Source organism: Rhinatrema bivittatum, chromosome 9, assembly GCF_901001135.1.
Source record: "Rhinatrema bivittatum chromosome 9, aRhiBiv1.1, whole genome shotgun sequence".
NCBI classification, from domain to species: domain Eukaryota; kingdom Metazoa; phylum Chordata; class Amphibia; order Gymnophiona; family Rhinatrematidae; genus Rhinatrema; species Rhinatrema bivittatum.
The window spans coordinates 181,723,601-181,744,781 of record NC_042623.1 but is presented as its reverse complement, the minus strand read 5'-3'; the positions used below and the strand labels follow the sequence as shown (position 1 = coordinate 181,744,781).

Here is a 21,181-nt window from a genome sequence, read left to right as displayed (position 1 = left end):
TTGCTAGACCCGAGGCAGCATGGATTCACCAGGGGAAGGTCCTGTCAGACAAATCTGATAAACCTTTTTGATTGGGTGACTAAAGAATTGGTTCGAGGAAGAGTGCTCGATGTGATCTACTTGGATTTCAGCAAAGCTTTTGATACAGTTCCACATAGGAGGCTTGTGAATAAAATGAGAAGCTTAGGAGTGAGCACCAAGGTGGTGGTGTGGATTACAAACTGGTTGACGGATAGAAGACAGCGTGTGATGGTAAATGGAATCTACTCTGAAGAGAGAACGGTGTTAAGTGAAGTGCCACAAGGATCAGTGTTGGGACCAGTCCTGTTCAATATCTTTGTGAACGACATTGTGGAAGGGATGGAAGATAAAGTTTGTCTATTTGCAGATAACATTAAGAACTGCAACAAAATGGACATGCCAGAAGTAGAGAGAATGAGAAGTGATTTAAGGAAGCCTGAACAGTGGTCGAAGATATCGCATCTGGGATTCAATGCCAAGATGTACAAAGTCATGCATCTAGGTTGTGGTAATCCAAAAGAGCTGTATAGGATGGGGAATGAAGGGCTGTTGTGCACGGAGCAAGAGAGGAACCTTGGTGCTAGATCTGAAGATGGTGAAGCAATGTGACAAGGTATTAGCTAAAGCCAGAAGAATACTGGGCTGCATAGAAAGAGGAATAACCAGTAAGAAAAAGGAGGTGACAATTCCCTTGTACAGGGCCTTGGTGAGGCTACACCTGGAGTATTGTGTTCAGTTCCAGAGACTGTATCTCAAAAGGTACAGAGCAGGATGGAGGCGGTCCAGAGAAGGGTGACCAAAATGGTGGAGGGTATCCAAATGACTTATGAGGAGAGGTTGAAGGGCCTAAATATGTATACCCTGGAGAAGAGGAGGTGCAGGGGAGATAGGATACAGACCTTCATATACCTGAAAGGTTTTAATGATGCACAATCGACAAACCTTCTCCGATGGAAAGAAATCAGTAGAACTAGGAGTCTCGAAATAAAACTCCAGGACGACTCAGAATCAAAGTTAGAAAATATTTCTTCAAGGAGAGGTGGTAAAGTTGTCTTATAGTTATATGTAAAGCCCCTCCCGTTTGGGCATCTCACTGTTTTATGTAAACCGGAATGATTTGTATCTGATACAAGAACTTCGGTATATAAAAATTAAAAATAAATAAATAAATAAATAAATGCCTGGAATGCCCTTCCAGAGGAGGTGGTGAAGACAAAAATGGTGAAAGATTTCAAAGGGGCGTGGAATAAACACTGTGGATCCCTAAAGGCTAGAAGATGAAAATGAGGAAAAGAGCGCATGGGGGTAACTTGCTGGTGTGGCGGTCACTACCCTTAACTAATAAGCCTTCATACTGTTGATGAAACTCCATTACTCACTCTGCTTTAATGGCAGGGGGAAAAGAGGAAAAGGGGAATTGGTTTTAGACAGCAACCAACAAGGACACTGAATTTTACGGGCTGGGAAAACAAATAAGCATAGGAGTAACTTGATGATGTGTCTGTTACTACCCATAACCAATAAGCCTTATACTTGAGATGCACCTCCAACACTACTTTCTGCTTCAATGGCAAGAGGTAATAGGGAACTGGACTTAAGACAGCAACCAGCAAGGGCCCTGACTTTGATGGTTTGGGAAACTAAGTATGGGGGTGACTTGTATGGTGCGGCAGATGCTACCATTATGGGGGAGACCTGTATGACGCAGCTGATGCTACCATAAACTTGCTGGGCAGACTGCATGGACCGTCTGGTCCTTTTCTGCCATCATTTTTCTATGCCCCTTCCTAAAACCACTTTGAAATCTATCCAAATTTCTCTTCCTCTTCTAAAAATCTTGACAACACTTAAGCAAGAAATGGAACAGAGGCTATTGGCCTGTAATTAACACAAAATCCAAATCTGGTAACTTCAATAATGAGGTAATAATTACCTCATTCAAACCTGCCTTCTCCCAATGAAGAAATAGGAATCTGTAGCAAATATCGTAAACCATGATCTGTTGAAGATGTTAACACTGCAGAACAAGGATCTAAACCACAAAACTTAGTACAGACTTCATAGAAACATACATAGAAATGATGGCAGAAGAAGACCAAATGGCCCATCCAGTCTGCCCAGCAAGCTTTCACACTTATTTTTCTCATACTTATCTGTTACTCTTGGCCCTTATTGGTAACTCTTTGGTTCTAATTTCCTTCCCCCTGCCACTGATGCAGAGAGCAGTGCTGGAGCTGCATCAATTTGACTGGTTAGGGGTAGTAACTGCCGCAATAAGCAAGCTACTCCCACTCTTATTTGTTTACCCAGCCTGTGCAATTCAGTCCTTGTTGGTTGTTGTCTGAATATAAATCCTCTTTTCTTCATTCCCCCTGCTGTTGAAGCAGTGAGCTGCGCTGGATATGTATTCCAAGTGAAGTATCAGGCTTATTTGGTTTGGGGTAGTAACCGCCGCAACAAGCAAGCTACTCCCACGCTTATTTGTGAATGCAAATCCTTTTTTCCACATTTTCTCTTGCCGTTGAAGCATAGAGCATGTTGGAGTCGCATAAACCATGTGTATGTTTATTGAATAAGGGTATTAATCACCCGGTAGTAGAGGTCATTCCCGCAAGCCACCCCCATGCCTCTTCTCCTTATTCACATCCTCTAGATTTATGGATCCACAATGTTTATCCCACGCCCCTTTGAAATCCTTCACAGTTTTGGTGTTCACCACTTCCTCGGGAAGGGCGTTCCAGGCATCTAAAACCCTCTCTGAAGAAATACTTCCTGACATTGGTTCTGAGTCTTCCTCCCTGGAGTTTAAAATCGTGACCCCTGATTCTGCTGATTTTTTTTTGATGGAAAAGTTTTGTCGTTGACTTTGGATCATTAAAACCTTTTAAGTATCTGAAAGTCTGTATCATATCACCACTGCTCCTCCTTTCCTCCAGGATATACATGTTTAAGTTCTTCAATCTCTCCTCATAAGTCGTTTGATGAAGACCATCCACCTTTTTGGTCGCCCTTCTCTGGACCACCTCCATCCTGTCTCTGTCCCTTCGGAGATATGGTCTCCAGAACTGAGCACAGTACTCCAGGTGAGGCCTCACCAAGGACCTGTACAAGGGGATAATCACTTCCCTTTTCTTACTCGATATTCCTCTCTATGCAGCCCAGCATTCTTCTGGCTTTAGCTATCGCCTTGTCACATTGTTTCGCCGACTTCAGATCGTTAGACACTATCACCCCAAAGGTCTCTCTCCTGCTCCGTGCACATCAGCCCTTCACCCCCCATTGAATACATTTCTTTCGGATTTCCACACCCCATATGCATGACTCTGCACTTCTTGGCATTGAATCTCAGCTGCCATATCTTCGACCAGTCTTCCAGCTTCCTTAAATCCCATCTCATTCTCTCCACTCCTTCTGGTGTGTCCACTCTGTTGCATATCTTAGTATCATCCGCAAAAAGACAAACCTTACCTTCTATCCCTTCCACGATGTCGCTCACAAAGATACTGAACAGGACCTGTCCCAACACAGAGCCTTGCGGCACTCCGCTCATGACCGCTCTCTCTTCCGAGTAAGTTCCATTTACCATCACACATTGTCTTCAGCAAGCAACTATTTGAATTCAACAATACATAAAGTATCAAATTGATCAAACTCTCCCTCCTTCCCTTCCTCACTATTCTTATCTAATATTTTCCACTTCATCTACATCTCCCACCCTATCAAAATGTCTCTGCAAATTCTTAGATGTAGGCACAAGGGAGAGATGGCATACTGTTTAATATCAAAAAGATGATATCCACATAGACCAAGGAATTGCAAGATTTATTCCATCAATGTATCATTCTGATGTGCAATCAAAAAGCAGTATATTTAAATACAAGTGTATCCCCCAACACGTACGTCTTTTGCATATAATGCTGCATTGGGAGGGACAAAACACTACAATACAAACAAGAGAGCGCCATGTTACATTCAGAGTGATAAAGGACTACCAAAAGGCAACCTCAGAATGAAAGTGACAAACACATACCTTTTTGAAAGTACTCATACAAGTACTCTTATAAGAACATAAGAAAATGCCATACTGGGTCAGACCAAGGGTCCATCAAGCCCAGCATCCTGTTTCCAACCGTGGCCAATCCAGGCCATAAGAACCTGGCAAGTACCCAAAAACTAAGTCTATTCCATGTTTTTATTATTCAGCTTTCCAGAATGATATTGCAACAGGAACACCCTACCACAGAAAGATATAAATGCTCAACAAAGGCACCAAAGGGAACATGTGACCCAAATCACCAATCGCCAAAAAGAGCCAACACCACAGCCAAAGATCAAATGATAGGAGCAAGAGTTTTAAAAAAGAGCCCAATCTCAGGGATCAGGGATCTGTATTGGGACCCTTACTTTTCAATATATTTATAAATGATCTGGAAAGAAATATATGAGTGAGATAATCAAATTTGCAGATGACACAAAATTGTTCAGAGTAGTTAAATCACAAGCAAATTGTGATAAATTGCAGGAAGACCTTGTGAGACTGGAAAATTGGGCATCCATCTTTTCCTGCAATGAGAGAGGCCAAGATTAACTGCAGATAATCTTCCGTCCATTTCATCAGCTGGTCTATTTCCTGAGACATTTGCTGGCTTCTTGGTTCCTCCCTGGCGATTGATATAGGCTACTATCATCGCGCTGTCCAACATCATGTGAACCACTTGATTCCTCAGCCTATGGCTGAACTGCAAGCATGCCAGTCGTACCGCCCGGGCCTCCAGGCGATGTTCAGCGGGACTCTTCAACATTCCAGCACCCCTGGGCCGTTAATTCCAGACAATGAGACTCCCAAACATGGAGACGCATCTGTCATGAATACCAACCAGGCCGGAGAGAAAAGAAAATTATTACTTACCTGCTAATTTTCGTTCCTGTGGTACCATGGATCAGTCCAGACCGTGGGTTATGTCCCCAATCCAGCAGATGGAGTCAGCCCAAAACTCTGAGGGGGCGTCACCATAAGTACTACTACCCCCTCTGCAGGAGTTCAGTATCAAGTATATCAAAGCCCGAGTAAACAGAAACCCCTTGATTGGATCAAGTTTAAACAAAACGGCAACAATAAGCCGCTGGATCGAAATAGAGAACTGTAACCGTCCCACCAACGGGTGGGAGGCCACGAACATAGCGTGTCAACCTCCAAGAGAATGGTGACAGACAGTGAAAACTGGAAACACGTGAAAAACAACAGCAGTAAAGCCACTACTGTAACAAAAGGAACAGCTGAGCAGAGTCAGCCCCCAAATACAGCTGAGCAGGAGTAGAACCCAAATGTGGTGGGCGTCTGGACTGATCCATGGTACTACAGGAACGAAAATTAGCAGGTAAGTAATAATTTTCTTTTCCCTGTACGTACCAGGATCAGTCCAGACCGTGGGATGTACCCAAGCTTCCCTAACCCGGGTGGGGTCCTGCGAGGCCTGCTCATAGAACCTGTTCGCCAAAGTGTCCATGGACGGACGAGGCGAGGTGTAGTCTATAGTGTCTCGAGAACGTGTGCAACGATTTCCAGGTGGCCGCTCTACAGATTTCTTGCGAAGATACCGAGCGACTCTCCGCCCAGGAGGCCGCCTGAGAGCGCGTAGAATGCGCCACAATACCGGGTGGGGGAGTCTGCCCCGCCCCAATGTAGGAAGCGGCAATGCCGGCCTTCAGCCATCTGGCAATAGTCGTCTTCGAGGCCTGGGATCCCTTCCGAGGGCCGGACCAAAGAACGAAGAGATGGTCAGAAGTCCGGAAATCATTCGTAGCCTCCAGGTAGAGCCGCAGAGTGCGCTTGACGTCAAGGAGACGGAGAGACCGCGGCTCAGACGAAGAGAAAGATGGCAATTCCACCGTCTGATTCACATGGAAGGCGGACACCACCTTCGGGAGGAAGGAGGGCACAGTACGAAGTGACACACCCGAATCGGAGAACCGGAGATAAGGCTCTCGACAGGACAGAGCCTGCAGCTCCGAAATACGCCGAGCGGAGCAGATGGCCACCAGGAACACCGCCTTGAGAGTGAGTTCCTTGATCGTCGCACTCCTCAGTGGTTCAAACGGAGGTCCCGACATGGAACGTAGTACCAGATTGAGGCTCCAAGAGGGACAAGGATCCCGCAGTGGGGGCCGCAAGTGCTTGACCCCCTTGAGAAAACGGACGATGTCCGGGTGCTGTAACAGAGATCCTCCGCCCCGCAGGAGGGAGCCAAGAGCGGCCACTTGAACCCGAAGTGAGTTGTAAGCGAGCCCCTTGTCCACTCCCGCCTGTAGGAACTGGAGAATCTGCGGGACAGACGCCTCCGTGGGTCTTGTGTTCAGGCCGGTACACCACAGCTCGAACACTTTCCAGACTCGCACGTAGGCCACCGACGTCGAAGTCTTCCGAGAACGCAGCAGAGTGGACACTACCGCCTCCGGGTACCCCCGTCGTCGGAGGTGGCGCCTCTCAAAAGCCAGGCCGCAAGACAGAAGAGTTCTGCCTGGTCGAAAAATACCGGTCCCTGGTGGAGGAGGCGGGGAAGATGTCCCAGCCGATGGGTCCGTCGATTACCAGGTGGAGGAGGTCCGCAAACCAAGGTCGCCTTGGCCACTCTGGCGCGACGAAGATCACAGTCCCCTGATGAACTTCTATCCGTCGGAGTAGTCTTCCCACCAGCGGCCAAGGGGGAAACGCGTATAGGAGCAGATCGGCCGGCCACGGGAGCGCGAGAGCATCGACGCCCTCCGCCCCCCGTTCTCTCCGGCGACTGAAGAAGCGAGGAGCCTTGGTGTTCTGGGCGGACGCCATGAGATCCAGGTGGGGGGAGCCCCACCGCCGGACGAGCAGCTGCATGGCCTCGTCGGAGAGCGACCACTCTCCGGGGTCCAGAAGCTGGCGACTGAGGAAGTCCGCCTGGACGTTGTCCACGCCCGTGATGTGCAAGGCCGCCAGGCGGCGCAGATGCCGTTCCGCCCACTGCATCAGCATCGCTGCCTCGAGCGCGACCTGCGGGCTGCGAGTGCCGCCCTGCCGGTTGATGTAGGCCACCGTAGTCGCGTTGTCCGATAAGATTCTGACTTCCCGATTCCGAAGGAGCGGCAGGAAGTGGAGAAGCGCCAACCTGACCGCTCTGGTCTCCAGACGATTGATCGACCACTTCGACTCCTCCGCGGACCACGTCCCCTGCGTGGCGCTTCTGTCGCAGACTGCTCCCCAGCCTACGAGACTGGCGTCGGTGGTTACCACTACCCAATTTGGTAGATCGAGGGACACGCCGCGGGCCAGATTCTCCGGGACCATCCACCAGGCCAAGCTGTTCCTGGCAAACTGGGGCAGCGGAAGTATCACCTGGTAGTCCTGCGAGAGTGGTTTCCAACGGGATAGAAGTGCTCTTTGCAGAGGCCGCAGGTGCGCAAATGCCCAAGGAACCATGTCGATGGTGGAGCCCATCACCCCCAGGACCTGCAGATACTCCCAGGAGGTGGGAGCTGGTAATGCAGAGAATCGCTGTATGTGTTCCCGTAGGGCGTGCGCCTTGTCCTGCCGTAGAAAAACCGCGCCCAGACGGGTGTCGAAGGTCGCCCCCAAGAAATCCAAGCGCTGCGAGGGCACGAGGGAGCTCTTGGAGAAGTTCACCACCCATCCCAGGGACTGCAGAAACTCTATCACCCGGGCCACTGCCGCCTGTCCATGCCGAAAAGACTTCGCTCGGATGAGCCAATCGTCCAAATAAGGATGGACTAGAATCCCCTCCTTCCGAAGGGCAGCCGCCACGACTACCATGATCTTGGTGAAGGTGCGCGGGGCCGTTGCCAATCCGAACGGAAGCGCCACAAACTGGAAATGCTGATCCAGAATCTTGAACCGTAGCAGACGATGATGCTCCCGGCGAATGGGGATGTGAAGATAGGCCTCCGTCAGATCCAAGGAGGCCAGGAACTCCCCTCGATGTACCGCTGCGATCACCGAACGTAGCGTTTCCATGCGGAACCGGACCACCCGAAGGGATTTGTTGACTTCCTTCAAGTCCAGTATGGGGTGGAAGGAACCGTCTTTCTTCGGTACCACGAAGTAGATGGAATAATGGCCCGAGCCCACCTCTCCGGAGGGTACGGGCACAATGGCGCCTATCTCCCACAGCCTGTCCAGTGTCAACTGCACCGCCCTTCGCTTGATGGCCGAGCCGCAGGGAGAGAAGATGAACCGTCCCTTCGGAGCGCGGGCAAATTCCAACGCGTAGCCGTGTCCTATGGTGTCCAAGACCCACTGATCCGAGGTGATCCGCGCCCACTCCTCGTAAAAGAACGCCAGCCGCCCCCCAATCTTGGGGACGGCGGAGTGGGCGAGCTGAACATCATTGAGAGGACTTGGGCGAGGGCTGTCCCGCCGTAGGAGCGGCATGCGCTGGGCGGCGCCCGCGAAAGGAACGGGACCAGGGCTGAGACCTGGGAGCAGCGGTCCGAGACGCCGCCGGTCTGTAATTCCTGTAGCGCCTTTGCGCCCTGGCTCTGGTCCGGGAGGACGAAAATGCCCTGGAGCGATATCTGTCTTCCGGCAGGCGATGGACCGCGTTTTCCCCCAGAGACTTGATGATCTGGTCTAGATCCTCCCCGAACAGGAATTTTCCCCTGAATGGCAGGGAACCCAGACTCGACTTGGAGGACGTATCCGCCGCCCAGTTGCGCAGCCATAAGAGACGACGTGCCGCCACCACCGAGGCCATGGAGCGGGCGAGGACGCTAAACAGATCATAGGAGGCGTCAGCCCCGTATGCCACCGCCGCTTCCAGCCTATCCGCCTGGGCGGCCTCCTCGGGCGGCAACACCTGAGAAGTGAGCAGTAGCTGCACCCAGAGGAGACTGGCCCGCTGGGCAAGCGAGCTGCACATCGCTGCCCGCAGCCCCACCGCGGAGACCTCGAAGACCCGCTTGAGGAAGACTTCCAACTTGCGATCCTGCGTATCCCTTAACGCCGCTCCACCCGTCACCGGTATAGTCGTCCTCTTCGTGACTGCCGACACCGCGGAGTCCACCCTGGGCACCTTGATGAGATCCAGGAAATCTTCCGGCAGCGGATACAGCCTCTCCATGGCGCGGCTGCCCCGTAGGGCAGCTTCCGGGGCATCCCATTCCCTGGTGAGAAGCTGCAGGAACGACTCGTGAATGGGAAAAGCCCGAGCCCTCGGACGCAGGGCTGCCAGTACCGGATCCCCCTTCTTTGAGGAAGTGACGACCGCTGGCGCAACAGGAGCCGGCGGGTCCGGCGGAGGATCGAGGTCCAACCCCTGAATGATTTGCGGGATTAGGTCATCCAGCTCTTCCCGCTGGAAGAGGCGCAGCGTGCGTGGATCCTCTCCCTCTGAAGTGGAGTCCCCTTGTCCCGAAGCTGCAGGGTCCGACCCAGGGGAAACTGGGGCTGACCCAGTTCCCCCCGAGCCCACAGGGAGCCGGGTGGGGACAGGGATCTGTGGGGCCCCACGCCCGCCGGAGCGGGGGGGGGGCCGTATAGAGGGACGAAGGTCGCGGCAGCTTGGGTGGTGGCGGTTCCGCGGGAGCAGCCAGGTCCTGCAAGTAAGCTGTGTGCATCAGGCGGATGAACTCCGGTGAAAACCCCGGCCTATTCGGGGGGACATCCGCTGTTGGGGGCCCCGGGGGACCCTGCCCCTGCGGGTCTTCCTCCGGATCCATTTCTGGTAGTAAGTTCGGGGGAGAGCCCTCTGAGGCTTCCCCGTCCCCCTGCGCTGCCTGAGCTCCTTCAGGACGCAGCGCATGCAAGATGGCCGCCGTTCCCGCCAGTAATGGGGGAGGGGCTGGCCCACGCCGCCCGGGCAAGGCTGCCAGAGGGGAAAAACGAGTGAGGGTCCGAGACGTGCCTTCCCCCCCGGGGAGGCACCGAGCGCAGATCCCCTCCCTCGAGATGCGCGATCCAGGCTCGCCGCAGGCCGAGCAACGCGCCGACCGCGGCATCGAGATCGTGAGAGAAAAAAAAAAAAAAAAAAGTAAAAAACAGTCCCCGGCAGTCAAAAACGCCCTGGTAACCTCGGGGGGGGGCCCGCGATACGGAGCGCCGCTGCGGGGGGGCCCGGACGGCCTGCACTACCCGCCGACAAACAAAGCGGCGCCGCGGGGGGGGCCTTCCTGGCCGCACAACCCGCTGAAGGTGAGCACCCTGCTCCCCGCTGCAGCCCACGTGGAGACGCAAAATGGCCGCGGGAGCGGGCGAAGACGCTGGGAGGCCGGTGCCCCCAGCAGCCGCGTCCAACCGAGCTGCAAAATCAAAACAACAACAGAGAAGAAAAGCAACTTACCCCGGAGAAGCAGCAACAGGCGCCGGGACAGAAGAGAGAGACAGAGACTCACAACAAAGAAGCCACGCCTCCCCAATTAAGCAATTAACTTTGGTTGTTTTTTTTTTTTTGTTTTTTTTTTTTTTAAATGAAGCACAACTTGATCCAAGCAAATAAAGCTAACAAAAAGCAGAGAATAAAGTCCCAAACAAGGGAAGTAAAGGAAGAAGGTTATAGGCAATCGGGAGCAAGCCCAGATTCCCCTACTCGCATCTGCTGGAGTCAGAAGATACTGAACTCCTGCAGAGGGGGTAGTAGTACTTATGGTGACGCCCCCTCAGAGTTTTGGGCTGACTCCATCTGCTGGATTGGGGACATAACCCACGGTCTGGACTGATCCTGGTACGTACAGGGAACAAGGGAACTCCCTTTCTCAGATGATCCTCCTGCAACCCCCAGGGAACAGATTTCCATCAGCAAGTGGAGCCGAACCGCATAATCCTGAGACTGCGGATTCCAACGAGATAGCAGAGAGTGCTATAGAGGATGCATATGCACCCTTGCCCACGGCACCACTTCCAGGGTAGCTGCCATCAAGCAGAATACCTGTAGGTAGGACCACACTGTTGTGCGTATGGTATTCATCAACTGACGCACTTGAGAATCTCTGGATCTGAACTTCCGGTAGGAAAACTCTGTCCTGTTCCGTGTCGAGCTGGACCCCCAGATACTCCAATGACTGGGATGGTTGAAAATTGCTCTTGGTCAGGTTCACCACCCAACCAAGCTCCTGCAATAAGGAGATCACCTTGTGTGTCACCAGGCGGCTCTCCTTCTGAGACTTGGTTCGAATCAGTCCAAATACTGGTATACCAGGATTTCTTCTTTTCACAAGGTCGCCACTACCACCACCATAATCCTGGAAAATGTTCTGGGAGCGGTGACTAGACCAAAGGTATTCACGGCATTTCTCATTCATACTGGAAACCAGTGTCCATTACACTCCTTCCTTAAAGCCTCACAGATTCAGAGCAAGAGCAGGATGAGTTCTGACAAGGCGGCCCCTGCATGTTATGTGAACAGTCCCCAAATAACAGCCAATGTTTCAACTCTTTAATTACATGGAAATCATTTCAATATGGTGGGGCTTGGGATTCCTCCACATACTTAAATCAAAATTTCAAAAGGAAAAGCCTAGTCTTTAAAAATGAAGGCAAATTTTAGAGGCTTTTTGTTGGAAGGGAATTCAAAGTATTTTAACTGGCAAGTTAAAGTATTAATAATATATATTTATGGCATAGCAGTTTAACAGTTTGTATTTACTCATTTCTTTCACTAAATAAAAACACAATTATAATACTTATTTCACTAAATAAAAACACAATTATAATACTTAAAATACAAGCAGACAGGCAGCTCTGATATAAGAGTGCAGGATCTCTATCAAAACGAGAAGAACAGGGAAGGGATATCATTGTTACCCAATTAAACGTATGGAACTCCGCATCCCCCAGGCAGAATAAAAGGCCCATCCTGTGAGTCTGTGCATTATATGTAGCTCTCTGTAACCTGCATACAGACTACAGGACATCTGAGCATTTGTAAAGATCTTTCAGGAGAAAATGTAAAACTTCCCCTGCAAGTACACTACTAGCAGTAGTCATAGTAAGGCAGTGTGACACTGCCATAAAGTGTTTCTAAGTAATGAGCTAGCTCATACTCATTCACAGAGAGCTGTTTATCAGCATGGGTGAATGATGATTCAAAAGTGTAACCTGAGGCGGGACCTAGGCCAAATGGCAAACTGTCAAGAAAAATGCAGCTGAAAAGAACAGAGGCCAGCACTACAATCTGTGTTAACAGGACAGCTATGAGGTACAGTCAAGCAATGAGATCATATTACAGCTCACACAAGGAAGGTGAAATTGTTTGCCTAAAAATAGAGCTTTCAAATCTAAAGATAAAGAAAAGGCCACTGGGTGCATACCTCTTTCTCAAGGGTTGGATATTGAAATGAAACATGGATTTTCAGCAGAAAGATTATAAAGAAAATTCAGGCATTTAAAATGTGGAGCTATAGACTTCTGGAAGGGCGCGATATTCCCTGCGATGACACGGAAGTGCAGGAACTTACTGCTGCAGTTACAGAAGTGGCAGCAGGGCACCTTCTGGTCTGGCATCTCAACTACCCTTGGATATGATGTCAAATGAATACTAATTTGTTGCTCTTAATGAACCGTATTGTATGGATATGATTTTCTTTTAGTTGTAAACCACTTTGATATCACATTGAAATACCGGGATCTCAAGGTTATGAATAAACTAAAGATACATGACATAAAAGAGTTGGAAGAACCCTACTCAAAAGGAAAATTAGATTTGCTGGTAATGTATTCAGATGCTCTGATGACAAACCAGCCAATTTAATATCAAAAGGCATGAGGGGGGAAAAAAGACACCGAGGAGAAAACAGCTTGGGGCAACATAAAAAAATGGTCACGATCTGGAAACCTGAACAAAGAGCTGACGTACTTTAGTTAGCAGTCAATGTTCCCTGGAAGCTATGTGGGTGTCTGATGCCCATGTTTTAACCACCGAGTATGCAAAGGGTAACAATCGAGCAGGATCTTCCCACCTCACACGGTTAGCTGAACTGTGCCCGGTGGTTAGTATGCAAATGGCAGAGTACTTCACAACGTGCAGGGAACACTGTCATCAACCTTTCCATGCACAATGGCAATGGACACTGATGAACAGCAGCAGCTCAATGGAGTCACACGTGGTCATGTGACTGTCTTATTCAGTTTGGAATCCTGAAGCTCCTGAACTGGTTTCTAAGCAAACAGATAACACCTCTACCAGCAGAACCAAGAGGGTAACTCTGCAAGGGAGGTAGGTGGGTTGTGTGAATCCTTTGAGCTGCTGTTATTTGGGAGCTGCAATTACAGGTAAACAATGTCACTTTCTGTACAAGCAGCCTCCATGAATTCACACAGTTGGGCATTGCTAAAGCTACAGATCTCTGCCGGAGTGCAATGTGTGTGAACATTTGTTAAATTTCAAGGCGGCCAGGAAGGAAAGGAGCTGTGCACCCACTGAATAGATTGGAAAACACTGAAACAAGCAATCAAACAAACTACAAATGACGACTAGGAACCCTGATATTATACAGGTAAAAGTATCCCCTTGTGCAGGGCAAATAGTGAACCCAAGAGATTAGTTTTGCTGGCACTCGAAGTTAACAGCCATGGTTAAGGAATAACTCCATGAACCGCAGAGGATAAGACCTGTAATGTCATGTTACAAATATATCTACATACACACAAGGAAAGAGGTATGTATAGGATATAAAAATATATCCCCAAAGGAAAAGACAAATCTGAACAGTTTAAATGCAAATATACTTAATAGGATGAGCATGACCAAGACAACAGTGCTCAAACCAGAGCTGCTGACTCAAAGTAAAGCACGGACACTGAATGGGCCTGTGAGTGGAATTAGAAAGCCCATGTAGTTTATTCATAAAAGCAAAATTAACCAAGGGCCAACGCCTGGAAAAAACATTGTCTTGTACCCTGCAGCTTTCTCCTTTCGAGAGCAAGGGTTGTAGTCTAGAAAGTCTCGTTTTGAGTTTATGGATTACGAGCTCCTCTGCTGGCACCCTGATAAAGGACTGCAGCCAGCCAAAACCACAGGGAGCATGGTATGTGTCAATTCCAAAGGGAAACATGATATAACACTGACTCAGAGAAGGCCAGAATTAACTTGGAACCCAGTCACTCCGAGGGACAACAACTCAAGGTTGGTGAAAAGCCATCATATTTAGGGCTGTTCATCAAATGTAGGCCGAGAAAAGGCACAGTTTGTTCGCCAGGATAATATAACCTTGGAATGGCAAAATTCCCATTATAGAAGGAAATTCCCTCCTACGGAGTGAGAACAGTCTGCTCCGAAGATGAGACTTCTGAAAGGACAAGCCAGCTAAAATTTGCAGGGCAAGTCCAGTGAACAGGATAGCACCCACAAAGAGATATATGATATTGAAGAATTTCATCTAGAACAGAAGAACAAAATGTTAAAAACAGATTTTACAGAGCAGAGGAGGAAAGCTCTTTCAGCAGCCCAAACAGAAATGCAGCCGGAGGATTCAGCTGCTGATCTTAGTGTGGATGCCTGGTCATTCAGCAGTCCAAAAACTTCCAATTTCCAAAACTGCCAGCTTGGGAAGCCACTCGATTCGGGTACACATTTCTGTCACCTGACTCATCTATGTGATTCCACTAAGACTATTTACTGGAAATAGGACAAACACACACTGTGCTGAAAAACTAAAAACCAAGCGAGCAGAGACACATCAAGGTTCAAACCTAGGCTGACACAGCAAAGTGACAGCAAGTGCTGACTGACGTTTAAAAGGACACAAACCTAGTAACGACGGCAGAAAGGGACCAAATGGTCCATCCAGCCACCCAGCAAGCTTCTTAAAGTAGTATCTGCCATGCCATGCAAGTTACCCCCAAGTTTCTCTTAAGGATAGTAACTGCCACTCCGTGCAGCTATCCCCAAGCCTTATGATAAGGGTAGCAATATTTACCATCAAAACCAAGCAACATTTTTACAAGTGAGGAGCCTTCTTGAAAATTCAGACAGTGCTGCTTGAATGTGCTTTGCTTGAGGACCTGGCCGTAGAAGCCGTCCTGTGCTTTTTCCTTTATGGCTGCATATCAGTAGCTCAGATGGTAAGAGTCAGCGCTCGTGTTGGTTGTCATCTGAAATCAATTCTCCTTAAAGCAGAGGGGGATGTTGCAGTAGCGTGAAAAGCATCAAGGCTTATTGCCTTCTGTTAAGAGCAGTAACTGCCACTCCAGGCAGGTTACCCTTCCCCCCCCCCCATGCACTCTTTTCTTCATTTCTATCCGCCGGCCTTTAGAGATCCACAATGTATATTCCATGACCCTTTGAATTCATTCTCACAACCTCCATCAGAAAGGGCATTCCAGGCATCCACCATCCTCTCTGTGAAGAAATAGTTCCTGAGGTTGATTCTGAGTCATCTCCCCTGGAGTTTCATTTTGTGACCCCTAGTTCTAGTTTCCTTTTCAATGGAAAAGGGTTTGAAGTCCATGCACCATTAAAACCTCTCAGTTATCTGAAGGTCTGTATCATATCTCCCCTGCACCTCCTCTCTTTCCAGGGTATAGATATTTAGATCCTTCAGTCTCTCCTCAAAAGTCTTCCAACTGAGAGCCACACCATTTTGGTCACCCTTGGCTTGACCACCTCCATCCTGTCTCTATGCTTTTTGACATATGGGCTCCAGATCTGAACACAGTCCTCGAGGTGAGACCTCACCAAGGCCCTGTACAAGGGGATTATCACCTCCTTTTTCTTACTGGTTATTCCTCTCTCTGTGCAGCCCAGCATCCTTCTAGCTTTAGCTATCACCTTGTCAAACTGCTTCACTGTCTTCAAATCACCAGTCACAATTACTCCAAGGTCTCTCTCCTAGTCTGTGTACATCAGTCTTCCACCCACTATCACATGCAGCTCTTTTGGGATTACCGCATCCCAGATGCATGACTCTGCACCTCTTGGCATTGAATCTCAGCTGCCAAATCTTGCCTTTGACTTACTTATGAGCTGAGGACTCAGGAATGTACAAAATAAGAGTGGCTAAAGTTCTTATAATCATTCCTGTTGGATTAGAACCTATGAGAGAACTAGAGCTATTGTGTATGGATTAGACAACAGTGAAAGTTCTGTCCTTTGATCTGCATTATGCTATAGTGTTAAAAGGGATGGAAACGCCTCTCTGGCTGTCATTCTAAGGATTAGGTTGCTTAGCAGTTCCATGCTGGCATTTGTGCTGTCCTAAGGGATTAGAAGTTCCATGTGGAGATCTGTACCATGCACAGATTAGATGGGACGGGAAGTCCCTTTCATGTATATCTGCTGGTCTGTGAAATTAGATGGTAGCAGATCTCCATGCTGGGCTTAATCTGTACCACACCTCAAGGGATAGGAGTCTGGCTACAACTGTGGGAACCCACATTTAGAAGAGAGTCACCATATGTTCCAGAAAAAACTTACCAAGATCCAATGCCCATGTGTCTGCGGTCATAGTCAGGCAGGTCTGGGGTGGTCTTGCATGCTTCAATATTCAAGTACTTAAATATGTGGATTTTTCCTTTTATGCAAATCTACAAGTAAAATTTAAAAAAAAATTATTATACCAAATACATTAAGCAGCAGCTATCTGTGCAACATTAGCTCACCTGTGCAGGTGGCGACTGCAGAGGGTTATTATCTAGAGTGATGGTCTGAAGATGCCGTAGATTCCGATAACAAACTGGTATTGTCGTGATTTTATTGCAAGAGAAGTCTAACCGAACCAGGGGCAACTCTGCAAGCTCTGTAAAACAAAATGATTTTTAAAACTCACAGGATTATTTGTTGTAAGGCAACCTGGTTAGGATGATATAAAAAAAGCCCAAACTGTTATGTTATAGCAAACCTCCCCACAATATGGCAGTTACCTTCAATACAGTGAATCTCAGATTATGCACACTTCAAGGGTATGAACTCATGTGCATTCCTTATTTACATTCAATGCAGTGTTTCAATTTTCTATACGCTGTGATGAATGTGCAGTCCAACTGCCAGCCGTTCTACAGGCATCCTAGACTTAACTGCCTGCCAAGTCCAGCTCTGTCAGACTGAGCAGTCCAGCCATTTCTAGTCACATGGCTACTGAACTAAACTCTGGCTAGGGTGGCATTTTTACCACTACATCTGAAGTCTAGAAAATGAACAAACTGTGGGTGGATACTGCAGCTTTGGATGTAAAGCAGCAGCTGCCACAATTGTTTGAATAACCGGATCTGATTTACAGTACTCAAATAGTTCCATAGTTTGTACCTGCTGTGGTTAGATCATGGAAACTTTCATTACTTTGCACAGAGACCCCTTCATTATTAAAGGAAAACAAGCACAATGCATTGGGTAGCTTTCTGGATGGGTATATTTTTGACAAAGATATGCTCCTTGTACAATAAAGCCAAACACTGAATATCATTAGTATCCTCCTGTGTTGTTGTACATTTTTAGTTAGTGTTTCTTATATAAAACTTAGTCTTAAGGTGAACCTTTAAATTGCAATGTGATTGCTGTCATTTAAATTGATACACACAGTATCGTAAACCTGCGAATGACTTTTGCTCATTTGCTGCTATTCTATCGTATTAAACTGCTTTAAGTAAATCGTGTATTCACAAAAGTGGTTAACTAATCCAAATAAATAAAATGAACAGCATTGGAACTCCTGCCCATTCTTCAGGCAGCTGCTAATATTCCCTTTTACCTTCAGGCAAACACACTAAGTGATTCCGTCGGACATTAAAGTCTCGCAGGGATTCCAGGTTCCCAACCTGGGGAGGTATTGTCTGGATTTCATTACAGCTGACATCCTGCAGGAGAGGAAAAGGACCTGTGAAACTGCTCAGATTACAAATTATGATACCTGCTAGAGATACTAGAAATCTATAGTAAAGCAGAGATTAAAAAAGGAAGGGAAGAGGTTTACTGAATATATTTGGAATTGCCTTCTTTCTAATTTTCACATTCTTCTTCTCTGCTCTTTTTCAAGAGAAAACTGAACACCTATTTCTATATTCTCACCTTTCATTAAAACTCTAGCTTTCTCAATCCCCCTGACCAAGAACTCCACAGATGTCATCCATGAAGATCCAGGTGCTCTAAGACACGCTGGATAAGGACATCAAATAAATGATGTAACACACACTAAGGATTGATTCACAAAGCTGTAGAAAGGATTTAACAAAAACATCCATGTTATTATAAGGTTTTACACAGCTTCGAGAAGGGGCCCCCTAAATGAATAATTGGTTGCAGACCATGTAAACCATGATGTAATCTATGTATTTGTAATAATTTTGAAGTGGGGCTCTAACTAATTTTGAAATCTTTAATTCTCAAAATGATAAGATATAAAGCAAGATAATGTATCTAACAGCCTGCAATCCCCAAAAACCTGTTATGCTGGCCCATATTACAGTAACATGAAGCCTGGCATACTCTCTTCCTTTCTTCCAAATAGTACCCATGAAAATTACAATGCTGGTCCAAAATCTTTATCAACTGCAAAAAAAAACCCCACACAATACACCAATCATACATCATAGCTCCTGCTTATATTTCTTTGATTTTATTCTTTGCTTTTTCTTTGTAATACATTAATGTAAGAAATGTACATAAGATTTGCCACACTAGGTCAGACCAAAGGTCCATCAAGCCCAGCATCCTGTTTCCAACAGTGGCCAATCCAAGTCACAGGTACGCAGCAGGATTCCAAGGAGTAGATAGAGTCCAAGCTGCTTATACCAGGGCTAAGGAGTGGATTTCCCCAAGTCCACCTTAATAATGGTTTATAGACTTTTCCTCCAGGAACTTATCTAAACCTTTTTTAAACGCAGTTATACTAACAGCTTTCACCACATCCTCTGCCAATGAATTCCAGGGCTTAATTATGTGTTGAGTAAAAAAAATGTGTTTTCTTAGTTTTGAATTACCTACCCTGTTTCCCTGAAAATAAGACAGTGTCTTATATTAATTTTTGCTACCAAAGATGCATTAGGCCTTATTTTCAGGGGATGTCTTATTTTTCCATAAAGAAGAATTCACATACCGGTATATTGTTGAACAAAAAAATGAACTCGCTCCTCGAGGGCCTGCTCTCCCTGCCTCGGTGCCTGCATTCAACTACTTCTGCCTGCTGGGATCATTTTTAACTTGCTTCCTTTTCTCCATTGGGAAAAACTGAAAGGTGGAGGCTGCTGCTGACTCAAACCTAGAAAATGACCACTGATGTTACTGAATCCTGAGAGAACGGGGCGTTGAGCACATTGTCCATTTCCATCCATTCTTCTCCATTCATTTGTTGATCTTTGAGAGAATGCAGAAGAAAGGAAACTCAGACTAATCTGATTCCTTCCTTCTTATAGCAATTTGTATGAGATTTAATTAATCTAGATGTCCAATTATATCACCAATATATAGGGCAGATGCTGAACAAAACAAAGCTTGCATTCTCTTCCCTTTTGGGCTTGCATGCTCACAGAATCACAGATTGACTGAAAAAGAAGAGTGACGCTCTTTATACAGTAATTTTAAAAAATGCAAGCTGCGTCTATGGTAAGAAGCATCCATGAAGCGTTAGGCCCGCGCAACCCATTTTACTGTATAGATCTATCGATATATATATCTCCTCTGCACTTCTTCTCCTCCAGGGTACATGTATTTACATCCTTCTGCCTCTTCTCGTAGGTCTTCAAAAACAGACCTCACACCATTTTGGTCGCCTTCCTCTGGACAGTTTCCATCCTGTCTCTATCCTTTTTGAGATATGGTCTCCAGAACTGATCATAGTACTCCAGGTGAGGCCTCACTAAGAACCTATACAAGGGCATTCTCACCTTCCTTTTCCTGCTGGTTAGTCCTTGCTCTATGCAGCCCAGCTTCTTCCTGGCTTTAAGCTATTGCCTTATCACTTTGCTTCACTGCCTTCAAATCACCCCGAGGTCCCTCTCCTGGTCTGTGCATAATAGTCTTTTGCCCCCTCTCACATACAGCTCTTTTGAATTTCTGCACCCCAGGTGTATGATTCTACACTTCTTGGCACTGACTTGCAGCTGCCAAATCTTCAACCACTCGGTTTTCTTAAATCATTTTCCATTCTCTCTAGTCCTTCAGAGTGTCCACTCTATTGCATATCTTGGCATCACCTGCAAAAAAGCAAATTTTTCCTTCTATCCCCTCCGCAACACTACTAAAACATTGAACAGAACTGATCCTAAAACCAATCCTTGAGACAAACAATTAACACCGTTCTCTTATCAGAGCATTTCTATTTGCCATTACATATTGTCTCCTGTCAGTCAACCAGTTTGTAATCCACTCCAGCACCTTGGGGCCCACACTCAAGCCTCATTTTATTCATGAGCCTCCAATGCAAGAGCATATCAAAAGCTTTGCTCTTCAGGAGAATAAAAGATGGCTGCCTGAAGGAGGACACTACTTATAGGTTCTCCTGATTTTTGGTTTCTTTGTTGATTAATATGCCTCAAACGCAAGGACAAGATTAGGATTTTCCCCACTGAATCCTCCTACCCTATTCATCCATTAATTTCGTCCTTCATGTCCTTGGCTCAAACAACACGTGGAAAAGTCCCTGTTGCAAATTCCAACGGAGTGCTGGTTTTGCCAGGTGATGAGGTGTCACTCAGTCCCCATCATCAGACCACGCCACCAGCTTTCAGGCTCAACCCCTCCCAGAAAGCATCGGAGGTGAAGGACAATGATCTTGTCTCTGCTGACTCGCTTGTGGGCCCAGGAACGATAGGTCTTTGCCTGTCACCGCATGTACCTCCCCAAATGAAAGAAGTTCCCAGTTGGGTGTTTGGTGCTTCTGCAACTCTTGGGTTGGCGTCTGTGAATGCGACCCCGAGTATTTGATCTGAGGGAGTCCAATCATCAAATGAGATTCTGAAGTTGTTAGATAAGCTGGCTATTACACTTGATATCAAAGTTTGGTCACGTGTTGATTGTCTCTTCTCTCAAGCTGGATTCTTTTATTTCTAACTTGGATCCTCAAATTAGAAAAGTAATTCTTAACGCAAAAAAAACAATTCTTTAGTTCAAAAATAGAAAAATTCTCAAATAACCCAAGAACACTATTCAACATAGTTAAAAAACTGACCAATGATAAAACAGAGATACCTCAAACCCCACAAGAAAACAAATGCAACAAATTAGCACACTATTTCTCAGACAAAATCACA

At 47.1% G+C, this 21,181-nt stretch overlaps 1 protein-coding gene across 3 annotated transcripts in view; it reads right to left on the bottom strand.

Moving 5' to 3' along the window:
• Positions 1-21,181, bottom strand: part of LRCH3 (leucine rich repeats and calponin homology domain containing 3) — a 225,848-nt gene that overhangs the window by 141,603 nt on the left and 63,064 nt on the right. For all 3 annotated transcript variants that reach the window (XM_029615406.1, XM_029615407.1, XM_029615408.1), the window contains exons 4-6: positions 17,686-17,791; positions 16,601-16,737; positions 16,416-16,525 (exon numbers count right to left, since the gene is read on the bottom strand). In XM_029615406.1, the coding sequence (XP_029471266.1) occupies positions 16,416-16,525; positions 16,601-16,737; positions 17,686-17,791 (353 nt within the window). The remainder of the gene's footprint in view (positions 1-16,415; positions 16,526-16,600; positions 16,738-17,685; positions 17,792-21,181) is intronic.